This window comes from Macaca mulatta, chromosome 6 (genome assembly GCF_049350105.2).
Source record: "Macaca mulatta isolate MMU2019108-1 chromosome 6, T2T-MMU8v2.0, whole genome shotgun sequence".
Classification (NCBI taxonomy): Eukaryota; Metazoa; Chordata; class Mammalia; order Primates; family Cercopithecidae; genus Macaca; species Macaca mulatta.
Genome location: NC_133411.1, coordinates 181,073,706 through 181,086,551, shown reverse-complemented (window position 1 = coordinate 181,086,551; position 12,846 = coordinate 181,073,706). Strand labels below are relative to the sequence as shown.

General features: G+C 40.4%; 1 protein-coding gene across 2 annotated transcripts in view; it reads left to right on the top strand.

Moving 5' to 3' along the window:
- The window catches only part of UBTD2 (ubiquitin domain containing 2), a 73,764-nt gene extending 64,392 nt beyond the window's left edge, over window positions 1–9,372 (top strand). The window contains exon 4 of one of the 2 annotated variants that reach the window (XM_078004174.1): window positions 6,675–9,372. In XM_078004174.1, coding sequence (XP_077860300.1) covers window positions 6,675–7,072 — 398 coding nt within the window. In that variant the 3' untranslated portion in view covers window positions 7,073–9,372. 2 annotated transcript variants of the gene reach the window in all.
- Window positions 9,373–12,846: the final 3,474 nt, after the last annotated feature.

The following is a 12,846-nucleotide window of genomic DNA, read 5'->3' as shown; positions in this document are numbered from 1 at the left end:
CTATTCAGATTGTCTGTTTTGTATGAGTTTTGGCAGATCATGTCTTTCAAGGAATGGGTCCATTTTATGTAGGTTATCAAATGTGTAGGCCTAGAGTTGTTCATAATATTGCTTTATTATCCTTTCAACATTGTGGGATCTGTAGTGATGTCTTCTCTCTCATTTCAGTAATTTGTGTCTTTTTTTCTTGATTAACCTGGGTAAGAGGTTTACCAATTTTATTGACCTTTTGGTCAATAAAACCTTTTAATCAGCTTTTGGTTTTGTTGATTTTTTTTTTTTCTTTTTGTGACAAGGTCTCACTCTGTTGCCCAGGCTGGAGTGAGATCACAGCTCACTGCAGCCTCAAACTCCCCGGGGCAGGCAATCCTCTTAGTTTCCCAAGGTGGAAACTTACTGTTTGATTTTAGATATTTCTTCTTCTCTAATACAGGCATTATAAATTTCCCAGCGATCACTGCTTTTGCTGCATCCTGAAATTATAAGTTGTTTTCCTTTAATTAAAATATATTTAAATTTATCTTGATTTCTTCTTTGACACCATGTGTTATTTGGAAATGTATTGTTTAATATCCATGTATTATGGATTTTCAACTACCTTTCTGGTATTGATTTCTAGTTTATTTCCATTATGGTGTAAGCAGACATTGTATGATATCATTTTGTTATGGTATGTTTTATGTTTCAGAATGTGGTCTGTCTCGGTGAATGTTCCATGTGAACTTGAGAGAAAAATGTGTATTTTGCTGTTGTTGGATGAAGTACTTTAAACATATTCATTACATTAAATTGATTGATGGTATTGTTGCATTCAAGTATGTCATTTCTGATTTTCTGCTTGTTAGATCTGTTCATTTCTGATTGGGGGGTGTTGAAGGCTTCAACTATAATAGTGGATTCATCTCTTTCTCTTTGTAGTTCTGTCAGTTTCTGCCTCACATACTTTGATGCTGTGCTGTTAGGTGCATACACATTAAACATTATTATTTCTTCTTGGGCCAGGCATGGTGGCTCATGCCTGTAAATCCAGCAAGCGAGGTAAGTGGATTGTTTGCACCCAGGAGTTTGAGACCAGCCTGGACAACATGAACATGGCAAAACCCTGCCCCTGCAAAAAAATACAAAAATTACCTGGGCTTGGTGGAGTATACCTGTAGTTCCAGCTACACATGAGACTAAGGCAGGAGGATAGCCTTGAGCCAAGGAGTTCAAGGCTGCAGTAAGCTATGATCACACCAGTGTGTTATAGTCTAGGTGACAGCAAGACCCTGTCTCTAAAAATAAATAAGAAAAAAAAATGTTTTTAAAGGTTCTTATTTTACCTTCACTTATTTCTTCTCCAGTGCTTTTCCTTTCTATCTGTAGATCTGATAATATTTCTTGCAAGGCAGGTCTGTGAGCAACACATTCACTCAATTTTTGTCTATCTGAGAAAGTCATTATTTCTCCTTCAGTGTTTTTTTTTTTTTTTTTGGGGGGTTTTTTGTTTGTTTGTTTTTTTGTTTTTGAAACAGAGTCTTGCGCTTGTCCCCCAGGCTGGCGTGCAATGGCGCAATCTCGGCTCACTACAACCTCTGCCTCCCGGCTTTGAGCAATTCTCCTGCCTCAGCCTCCAGAGTAGCTGGGATTATAATCACCCACCACCAGGCCCGGCTAATTTTTTTTGTATTTTTTACTAGATACAGGGTTTCACCATGTTGGCCAGGCTGATCTCAAACTCCTGACCTTGGGTGATCCACCCGCCTCGGCCTCCCAAAGTGCTGGGATTATAGGCATGAGCCACCAGGCCCAGCCTCTCCTTCGGTTTTGAAGGATAATTTCACAGCATACAGAATGGTAGGTTGGTGGGTTTTTCTATGCTTTAGATATTTCACTTCACTGTATATTTGCATCGTTTCTGAGAAGTTGAAGTTGGATATGTAATTCTGTTTTTGTTGTGTGTGTATGTGTGTGTGTGTTTTGTTTTTGTTTTTGTTTTTGTTTTAAGGCAAGGTCTGTTTCTGTTGCCAAGGCTGGAGTGCAGTGACAATCTCGGGTCACTGCACCCTAGACCTCCCAGGCTCAAGCAATCCCCTCACCACAGCATCCGGAGTAGCTGGAACTACAGGGACACACCACCACACCCAACTAATTTTTGTATTTTTTGTAGAGACAGGGTTTCACTATGTTGCTCAGGGTGATTTTGAACTCCTGAGCTCAGGCTATCTCAAGCTATCTGCCCATCAAAGCCTCCCAAAGTGCTGGATTACAGGCATGAGCCACCGCGCCCAGCCATTTAATTATTTTCTTTGCTCCTCTGTGGGTAAACTGTTTTTTTCCCCTCTGGCTTTTTGTTTTTGGTAGAGATTGGGTTTCCCTGTGTTGCCCAAGCTGGCCTCAAACTCCTGGGCTCAGGCTACCCTCCTGCCTTGGCCTCTCAAAAGTGCTGGAGTTACAGGCATGAATCAATGTTTGACCAGGAGGTTTTTTTGTTTTTGGTTTTGGTTTTGGTTTTTTTTAATCTTTGATTTCCTGAAGTTTGAAAATGATATGCCTAGATGTGTGTAGTTTTTCTGATATTAACTCTGGAAAATTCTCAGTCATAATTGTTTCAGATATTTTTCTTGTTTCTCTTGTTCTTCTCTGCTATTCCCATTATGTGTATGTTACAGTTTGGTTTCTCCCACAGTTTCTGGATACTCTGTTTTGTGGTGGGGTTTTTTGTTTTTGGGTTTCGTGGGGTTTTTTGCGTTTTTTGTTGTTGTTTGTTTTTGTTTTTGTTTTGTTTTGTTTTGTTTTTGTTTTTGAGATAGTCTCGCTCTTGTCGCCCAATTGCTGGAATGCAGTGGCGCAATCTCGGCTCACTGCAACCTCTGCCTCCCAGGTTCAAGCAGTTCCTCTTGCCTCCGCCTCCCGAGTAGCAGGCAGCCGCCACCACACTCGGCTAATTTTTGTACTTTTAGTAGAGACGTAGTTTCGCTATGTTGGCCAGGCTGGTCTCAAACTCCTGACCTGAGGTGATACCCCCACCTGGACCTCCCAAGGTTTTTTGGTCTTTTTTGTCTTTGCTTTTCAGTTTTGGAGATTTTTACTGAGATATCGTCAAACTCAGATATTCCTTCCTCATTCATGTTCAGTTACCAGTAAGCCCATCAAAGGCGTTCTTTATTTCTGTTACAGTGGTTTTATTCTCTAGCATTTCTTTTGGTTCTTTTTTAGGATTTCCATCTCTTATTACATTCCCATTTGTTCTTATATGCTGTCTGCTTCATCCATTAGAGCCATTAGCATATTAATCATGTTTTAAATTCCTAGTCTGATCATTCTAACACCTCTGCCATATCTGAGTCTAGTTTTGTGCTTGCTCTAAAAAACTGTTTTTTTGCCTTTTGGTACATCTTGTAATTTTTTGGGAAAGGTGGATATAATATATGGGAGCTGTGTGAAATGGGCCTTTAGTAATGTGGAGATTTTAGTCTTTTTGTGAGCCTCTGCCTCACAAAAAGACTATGACTTGACCAGTGCTGTTCAGTCATAGTCTCTACCTTAGGTGGGACAAGATGGTTAGAAGGGGCTAGAGCTGGGTATTTCTCTTCTCCCAAATTAGTTAGGCTCGATAAAACCCCAGCAGGATAGACTCTAGTTAGTTTCTTCTGAGGGCAGAATGCTCCGGCATATTTAAAAATGGTTCCTTTTGCACCCTCCTCCAACCCAGGGAATTATTCTGACTGTCACTACGAGGAAGTTGTAGAGGTCCAGAAGGTAAAACTCAGGAAGGTATCACTCTCCCCAGACACCCTTCACCAAGTCCCCATGGAGTTTTCTCTCTAAGACTTGCCCACACTGAGCCTTTAGCAATTGACTTAGTTACATTTGAGGTTTCCCTACCCTGCACTGGCTCCACAGAGATTTCAGCTCCTGGGCGTCTGCTCTGGGAAATGGTGATTCTCTGTATTAGCCTGCCTGTCTCTCCTATTTTGGGGGCAGTGGTTTGCCCTGTGACCTTACTTCTCCACAGATCTAAGAATATCTGTTGATTTTTCAGTTTGCTCAGCCTTTTACTTGTTAGGATGGAGTGGTGACTTCTACGTTTTTTGCATGCCAGACTAGACACAGGAAGTGTGATTTTTAGTTTAATGTAAAACTAGAGCATATTTACAACTCAGATTATAATTTTGTAGAAAGAAGTGCCAGAAAGAATAAATAAACTAGAAAATTCCATATTAAATAAAAAACAAATTACCATTTCTAAAAATACTGAAATATGGGAGCTTCTGTAATTGTCTAAATAGCTTACTTCCAGCATTATGGATTGAGCGCTGGCAGAGCATGATTAAGAAGATACACTAGCCAGCTTTAACTCTTCATGGAGTTTTTCTCTCTTGCCTTCTAGAGATTTGAAAACTAAACCCTGACTCACTGGGATGAAGGGCAGAAGGGAAAAGGGCAGTGTGAAGTTACTGGTATAGGGACTGCTAGTGATCACAACTGTGCTTGAAGTAGATCCATTTCTACAGTGGTATTAGTGAATACACAGAGGCTAAACACAGAAGAGGGAAGATTCGTGTGTGTTCTGCTTTCCAACTAAGCTATCACCCCAGCACATCTTATGTCACTTAGAAGGCAGACCAGATTGAAACTGTGGTGGGTTGGTGACCATTCCAGACTCATTTCACATATTTCATTTCATTCTTTATATTTTCATCCTATTGACATTAAACACAAATATCAGTTCATTAACTCATTTGTTCATTGATAACCATTTCTCAGTGTTCTGGATCTGGTAGACATTTCAGTTTTTTTATCCAAATTGATAATAAGCTGATATCATATTCTAGTTTGAGGAAAGGATATGTTATGTATAACCTTAAAACGTTCATTAAGTTATGCTTTTGGCCGGGCCCGGTGGCTCACGCCTGTAATCCTGGCACTTTGGGAGGTCAAAGTGAGCAGATCACCTAGGTCAGGAGTTCAAGACCAGCCTACCAACATGGAGAAAACCCGTCTCTACTAAAAATACAAAATTAGCCGGGCATGGTGGCGCATGCCTGTAATCCCAGCCACTCGGGAGGCTGAGGCAGGAGAATCGCTTGAACCCGGGAGGCAGGTGTTGTGGTGAGTCGAGATCGCGCCATTGCACTCCAGCCTGGGCAACAAGAGCGAAACTCCATCTCAAAAAAAAAAAAGTTATGCTTTCAAGTTCCCCCAAGGAAGTCCTGGTAACTATAATGTAGTTTACACACCTAGTCTCAGCTACTCAGGAGGTGGAGGCAGGAGGATTTTTTGAGTCCAGCCTGGGCAACATATGATTTGTAAGGAAATTAACCATTAATACATTTTTTTTAAACCATGAGTGCTTTTTCCCTTCCCTGAGCTAGCTCGTTATGTCATAGCCCTTTTGTTTTTCCTTTTTAATCCATAGCTTCTCTGTACTAGATAGACTAATTGGGATTAAATAAAACACCTCAGTCATTTCTGTGGTAATTTTACTAATGAGACTCATAGATAAGCAGTGAATCTGTGGCAGCTGCTAAAGCTATCATCTCTAATTTGTGATCTCTCTGGACTAAGGACTTCTTGCCAAGTGCTTCAATTTAGGAAGTCCAGGCACTGGGCTGGGCATGGTGACTCACGCCTGTAATCTCAACACTTTGGGCTGCTGAGACAGGTGGATCATTTGAGGTCAGGAGTTTTGAGACTGCCTGGCCAACATGGTGAGACCCTGTCTCTCCCAAAAATACAAAAATTACCCAGGCGTGGTGGTGTGTGCCTGTAATCCCAGCTACTCAGGAATCTAAGGCAGGAGAATTGCTTGAACCTGGGAGATGGAGGTTGCAGTGAACCGAGATCACATCCCTACACACCAGCCTGGCCAACAGAGCGAGACTCTGTCTCAAAAAGAAAAAAAGAAGTCCAGGCGCTAAGAAAACTGCTCTAGGGCCGGGAATGGTGGCTCACTCCTAGCACTTGGGGAGGCTGAGGTGGGTGGATCACCTGAGGTCAGGAGTTCGAGACCAGCCTGGCCAACATGGTGAAACTCCATCTATACTGAAAATACAAAAAATTAGCCGGGTGTGGTAGCGGGCACCTGTAATCCCAGCTACTTGGAAGGCTGAGGCAGGAGAATCACTGGAACCCAGGAGGCAGAGGTTGCAGTGAGCCAAGATAGCGCCACTGCACTCCAGTCTGGGCAACAGAGCGAGACTCCGTCTAAATAAAAAGAAAAAATAAAAGAAAACTGCTGTAGAACACTTGTGGTGAGTTAAGCTTAGAAATCCATTTTTTTTTTTTTATTTGCTTGCTTGTTTAAGGTAGCGGATTCATTTCTGTAAAAGATATCCTAATGTAATTTAAATGTTATCTAAGTCTTGTGTAAGCATTAATAATATTAGTAGTACGTTCGAGTTGTATGTGCTTTCACTTCTGTTTTAATGAAATTGTGAAATGGATATGAAATGACTTAGAAGAGTGTGGGGTAAGGATCAGCATTCTGGTTAATATAAAATTAAACACAAATAATTGGGCATAGGATTTGATAATCATCATTGATGATCAGCTGACAGTGATTGGCATTGTTTTATGTTTTTTTCTCTACAGTGCCATGCTAGCAAGAGAAGCTTAAGCATTTTGTGAGGTATAAACAAAAATGTATTCATTAAGTTTTAAGTTCTTATTCATATCTTCTCTTTCTGAAGGTGCACTTACAGAGTGCTATGATGAACTGGGGAACAGATATCAGCTTCCAGTGTATTGCTTGGCACCACCAATCAACATGATAGAGGAAAAGAGCGACATAGAGACTCTGGATATTCCTGAGCCACCACCCAATTCTGGATATGAATGTCAGCTTCGTTTGCGCCTTTCCACAGGCAAAGACCTCAAGCTTGTGGTTCGCAGCACAGACACAGTATTCCACATGAAGAGACGGTTGCATGCAGCAGAGGGAGTGGAACCAGGTAGTCAGCGGTGGTTCTTTTCTGGCAGACCTCTCACTGACAAAATGAAGTTTGAAGAGCTGAAGATCCCAAAGGACTATGTTGTACAGGTTATAGTGAGCCAACCTGTGCAGAACCCAACACCAGTGGAGAACTAAACTGAGCCCTGTTGGCTGGCTCCCACATCCGTCTGCTCCTTTTTATTGTTATTGTTGTCATTTCCTACTCTACGGCGTGAAATTTATTTCACTGCTCTAAATTCCCTATGAATGGATTTAGTTCTGAGGAATTACCAGTGAAAAATTCCATCTGTGATGGAGACCAACAAAAATAATAAAACACAAAGAGCCAGGCTTTGAGACTCATGTAATTACAATTTCTAATTTGAAAGGCAGTTAAGAAATAGATAACCATTTATTTTAAAACACTCAACAACTATGTAATGGCTGTATTTCAGTGACTTGGACTGTAAATGAAACATTGCATCCATGAAGGACAGCACCAAGCACCTTTTTGAATACAGAATTTTTTTAGAAAAATATATCAAATTATATAATTTCCAGAAACCATAAATAATGGATATAAAACTTAAGTTTTCTTTTTTTTTTTTTTTTGGTTAATGGAAACTGAAAAGAGCAGTATTTGAGGTTGCTTCTGTTCTGGTTTTTTATTCTTAGCTCAATTAATATTTAGCCATAAATGAAAAGAGACTGGCAAATTGTGCTTTAGTGTTGCTTCCTCATCCCACATGTTGAGCTCCTTATTTACATTCACACTAAAGTTTGGTGCCTTTCAGCACATTAGTGGCAGGTACCTTTCTGGAACACTAGGCAATAATTTCGTCAATACAGTCAGGTCTCTGATTTTCAACGGATACTCAGTTGAAAGGTCGCTGTCATCTTGCTGCATAAGTATTTTGAAAGGTCTATATGATGAAGCCGTTTTTATATCCAGGCTTAGAAGTTCACTACTATATAGTACCTTCATTGATCTATCTATTCTGCTTGGAACTTTTCATAGCTAAGTATAACCCCCAAATGCATGGTTCCTGGGCCAGGAAACACCAGAATCAAGTATAGCTGTTCCCACTACAAGTCAATAAAGTAAATGATCTCCTCCGCTTTGCATGGAGGGGTGTAAGGAAAGCCTATTCTATCTGTGCCTGGGAGAACTGTGCCTATTTTCAATCTTTTAGGGGAAATTTCAACTCAAAATTTCTAAGTGTGAAAAGTTTACTGGTGTCACATAAACATTAGCAGTGAGACCAAATAATGAAACATTGCTTTATACCTTAGTGCTTTCCAGTTCACTGTTACCTCTAGTCATGGTAGATGACAATTTTCCTCCCTCATCTTTTGTAGCAAAGAAGCAAATTAAGAGTCTTTTGCAATAGATTAGGGGACTGAAAAATCCAGGGAGATAACCTGATCTTCTCTACTATGACTGGAGTAAAGCTGCCAAGAGTTAGGTTTAATTTGGAGCCTTTTAAAAGTTGGTTCCATAAGTGAGAAGGGGGGCTAACATGTGACCACTGTGCCCCTGAGAATCCATGAGATGGAACAGTACAGGCAAGAAGGCACTTAACGCTGTTCTCAGTCGGAAAATGTCAGCCCTCCACACCTACTTGGATGTGAAGTGCATTATTAATTTTAATGACAAAATGAAACTGCTAATTAGTTTAAATGTAATGTTTAAATGGTATTGAATTTCCTATAGCCTGATTAAATCTGTAATTGTAACATCATGTTTCTGAGAGCTTTAACTACTTCCTTATTTTTATGTAATCATTTTAAAGATTGTGGCTATATCTAATTTAAATTTGCTGATGATTGAATCTAAATTCAAGCAAAGACCACAGCATTAATCCCAAAGGAGAATTTTTTTTGTGTTTAGAAGTGGAGATATTAGGGTAATTCAGTGTATTGCTCCTGTCATCAAAGTTTTTGTTCATTTGTGTGCCACATCGAATAGCAGCACTTCTCCAAGTTTGTCAGCTGGAAAAGAAAAAGTGTTTAAAACTATTTTTTCTTAAGCAAATTTGGTGATGTCATCAATATTTATGATATCGATTGGTAAAAGGTCTTTGTTGAGGATTTGAGCTCTCTTTTTTAAGAGTTTATTTTATTTTAAAGGAACATATACTTTGAATAACAATTCTCTGGGCATGTTTAACTAACCTAGATGGGAAAACCATGGTGCTGTTTAATTGTAAATAGATTGCTATAAGATTGGACCAGTACTTGATGTGTATAATTTTAGTACGTAGGGTTTATGTGCTTTTTTTTAAAAGAAAGAAAAAAAGGTTCAATTTTTCTCTTTGTCTTTGCCTTTATAATTGGTTTCTAATTGTTTTTACTCTCTATATAAGGGTAATTGCCTCATTCTAAGTGAGAATTGTGAAGGTTTTCCTCCTTTTTAAAACCTTTGCTCAATAAATAACAGGTTCATTATCACCAAACTTAGGCTCTGCTATGCCAAGTCATACATGGTCATTTATAAATGTGCTTCATCTTCTACATTGAAATCTTGGTCTAAAATAGGTTGTTGTGTTTTTCTTTTTCTTTTTGTTTTTTAAGAATCATGCTGGCCGGGTGCCGTGGCTAATGCCTGTAATCCCAGCACTTTGGGAGGCTAAGACGCGAGGACTGCTTGGGCTCAGGAGTTCAACACCCAGCCTGGGCAACGTAGAGGAGACCCCATCTCTACTAAAAATTAAAAAATTGGCCAGGCGTGACAGAGCACGCCTGTAGTCCCAGCTATTTTGAAGATGGAGTTGGGAGGATTGCTTGAGCTGGGATGTCAAGGCTGCAGTGACCCATGATCATGCCATTTTACTCCAGCCCGGGTACATTTCATGGAAAGTAGGTGATACTTCATAGTTTTATGAAGTAGGCAATACACACCCATGGAAAAAGAGTACGGATATATCAAGGTGAAAAGAGTCTTTCACTCCTGTCGCTCTTGTTTCTCCTCCCCAGAGGTAACAACTTTGACCATTTTCTGGTATCTTTAAACTTGAGCATGCATCAGAATCACATGGAAGCTTATTAAAACAGGTTGCTTGACACTTCCCTCAGACGTTCTGAGTCAGTAGATCTGGGTGTTGTCCTATAACTTGCATGCTTAAAAGTTCCCGGGTTGTGCTGCTGCTGCTGCTGATCTGGGAGGCGCACTCGAGAACCACTCTTCTAGTGTATATTCACTCTACCTCGTTTTTTCCCATAAATACATATACTATTCTGCACTCTGTTTTTTTTCTAAAATGGTAAACCTCAGAGATCATTCAGCATACACAGATCTAGAGCTGCATAATTCCTCTGAATAGGTGCAGTGGTACTCCATGGTCTGGGCATACCATAGTTACATCAGTGTCTATTCTGGTAGGCTTTGCTGTTCCAATTTTTTTGCTACTACGAACCGTGCTGCAGTGAGTTTCCTTTGTCATAGGTAAGATCTTTGTCTCTGTATACATAGGTGTAGGAATTGCATTCTATAGATTTATGTGACTTGTCCTCCAAAGCGATTTTATCAGTTAATCCTTATACTACAGCAGTATGACTGCTCTAATTTTTCTGCACCCTGACCACCTTTCTGATCTTTGACAATTGGATAAGAACTTTGTCCTGTGGTTTTGCTTTGTATTTTCCTTATGAGTGAAGTTTCACATTTTACTATATTTTAAGGCCACTTTTTTTTTCTTTTTCTTTTTTTTTTTTTTCTGTGAATGTTCTGTTTGCCCATACTCCTATTGCATTTTGGTCTTGACTCTCAAGACTTATGAGTACCCATTCTATATTCAGGAAATTAGTTCTTTTCTATCATGTGTTGCCATGTCTTTTGTTTGTGTGGAATTTACCGTGTGCAAATTTTAAGTTTTTCATGGTCAGATCTGTCAGTCTCTTATTTTACAGCTTCTGGGTTTTCTTAACCTCAAAAGATCTTCCCCAATCTGAGGTTATAAAAATGTTTCCCCAATCCAAGGTTAAAAAATATTTCTCGTGTGTTTCCTTTTTGGTTTCATTGTTATGTGAAATTTATTTTGGTGAAAGAAGTAGGGTAGCAATCCACGTGTATTTTTTCAAATAGCTATGTCACTTTTCTGGATAATACTTACTGAATAACTTTTATCTATCTTTTCCCCATTAATGTGAAAAAAATCCTTATTTTATGACAAGTTTTTAAGACACTATAGTGTTTTAATGGTCTTATTAATTGAACAAATTAGCAGATATACATTATGTCCACCTCCAACTCTCAAATACTGTAATTTAGTGTTTTTACTTATGGAGAGGAAAGAACGAAGCTGATAACTTCCCTTGCTATAGCCAATCTTCTGTGATGTCTGTTTGGGCCTCTTGTGGCTCCTCTGATCCTCCTGGTTCTGTAGGCTGTGAAGGTGGGTAACTGTCCCACTCAGCAGATGTCAGCACAGTGCATTTGTCTCTTTCTAATCATTGTCTTTAGTATGAGGCTTAAGATGATAAGACGTGAACTCTAAGGACTGGTGGAAGATGTTGTGTTGATGCAAAGGGGATTGCAGTTTTGCCATTGCGTTTAATGCTTTTAATGCCAGTGGCAAAAACTGCAGTTCCCTTTGCACCAACCTAATAAATGATCTCACTTTATTTATGGTTAGCTTCCTCCAAATGTCTTCCCTCTTTGTAGTGGACGTAGATTGTGGAGGAACCAGTCTGTTGGCCTGGGCTGAAACTGTAGCTGGGTAAGCCCTCCCTCCCATTAGGCCTGCATTCCTCTACCTCTGCAGGTGCTGCTCTCTCCCCAAGGCTGAGGCCACCTGAACACACTTGGTTGACCAAAACATTTCAGTGCAACTGTGACATAGTAATGATACAGAGTGTTGGTACCATCCAAAAACATACCTAAATGTACATTGTCTAGTAAACTCTACCCTTAAAAGCATAATCTGATGGGCTATTTCACTGTGGAAATAGTGAAACTTACATTGAAGCATCTAACACATACCTACAAACACATTTAAAATTTTTTATCATAAAATGTAATTATGAAAAAGTCCTAGGGCCGGGCGCGGTGGCTCAAGCCTGTAATCCCAGCACTTTGGGAGGCCGAGACGGGCGGATCACTAGGTCAGGAGATCGAGACCATCCTGGCTAACACGGCGAAACCCCGTCTCTACTAAAAACACAAAAAATTAGCCGGGCGAGGTGGCGGCGCCTGTGGTCCCAGCTACTCGGGAGGCTGAGGCAGGAGAATGGCGGGAACCCGGGAGGCGGAGCTTGCAGTGAGCTGAGATCTGGCCACTGCACTCCAGCCTGGGTGACAGAGCAAGACTCCGTCTCAAAAAAAAAAAAAAAAAAAAAAAAAGTCCTAAAGTGGCCGGCCGCGGTGGCTCATGCCTGTAATTCCAGCACTTTGGGAGGCCGAGGCAGGCGAATCACGAGGTCAGGAGATTGAGACCATCCTGGCTAACACAGTGAAACCCCGTCTCTACTAAAAATACAAAAAAATTGGCTGAGCGTGGTTGCAGGCGCCTGTAGTCCCAGCTACTCAGGAGGCTGAGTCAGGAGAATGGCCTGAACCTGGGAGGTGGAGCTTGCAGTGAGCCAAGATGGCACCACTGCACTCCAGCCTGGGCGACAGAGCAAGACTCTCTCAAAAAAAAAAAAAAAAAAAAGTCCTAAAGTGTACATTAGTAGATTGTTTTATAAATCGTACTACTAAGTCCCAAAAGAATATCACTGAAATTGTGCATTTGAATTTTCGTTTTGACACTAAGTTTCAGTGTGAGCAATTCAGAGAGATGCTCAGTTTACTGATACCATTCTAGAAGCATCCAGTTTAGGAAGATGCTCTTAAAAGGAAGAACATTTTAAAAATGATAGTTGGGCTGGGCACGGTGACTCACCTGTAATCCCAGCACTTTGGGAGGCTGAGGCCGGCAGATCACCTGAGG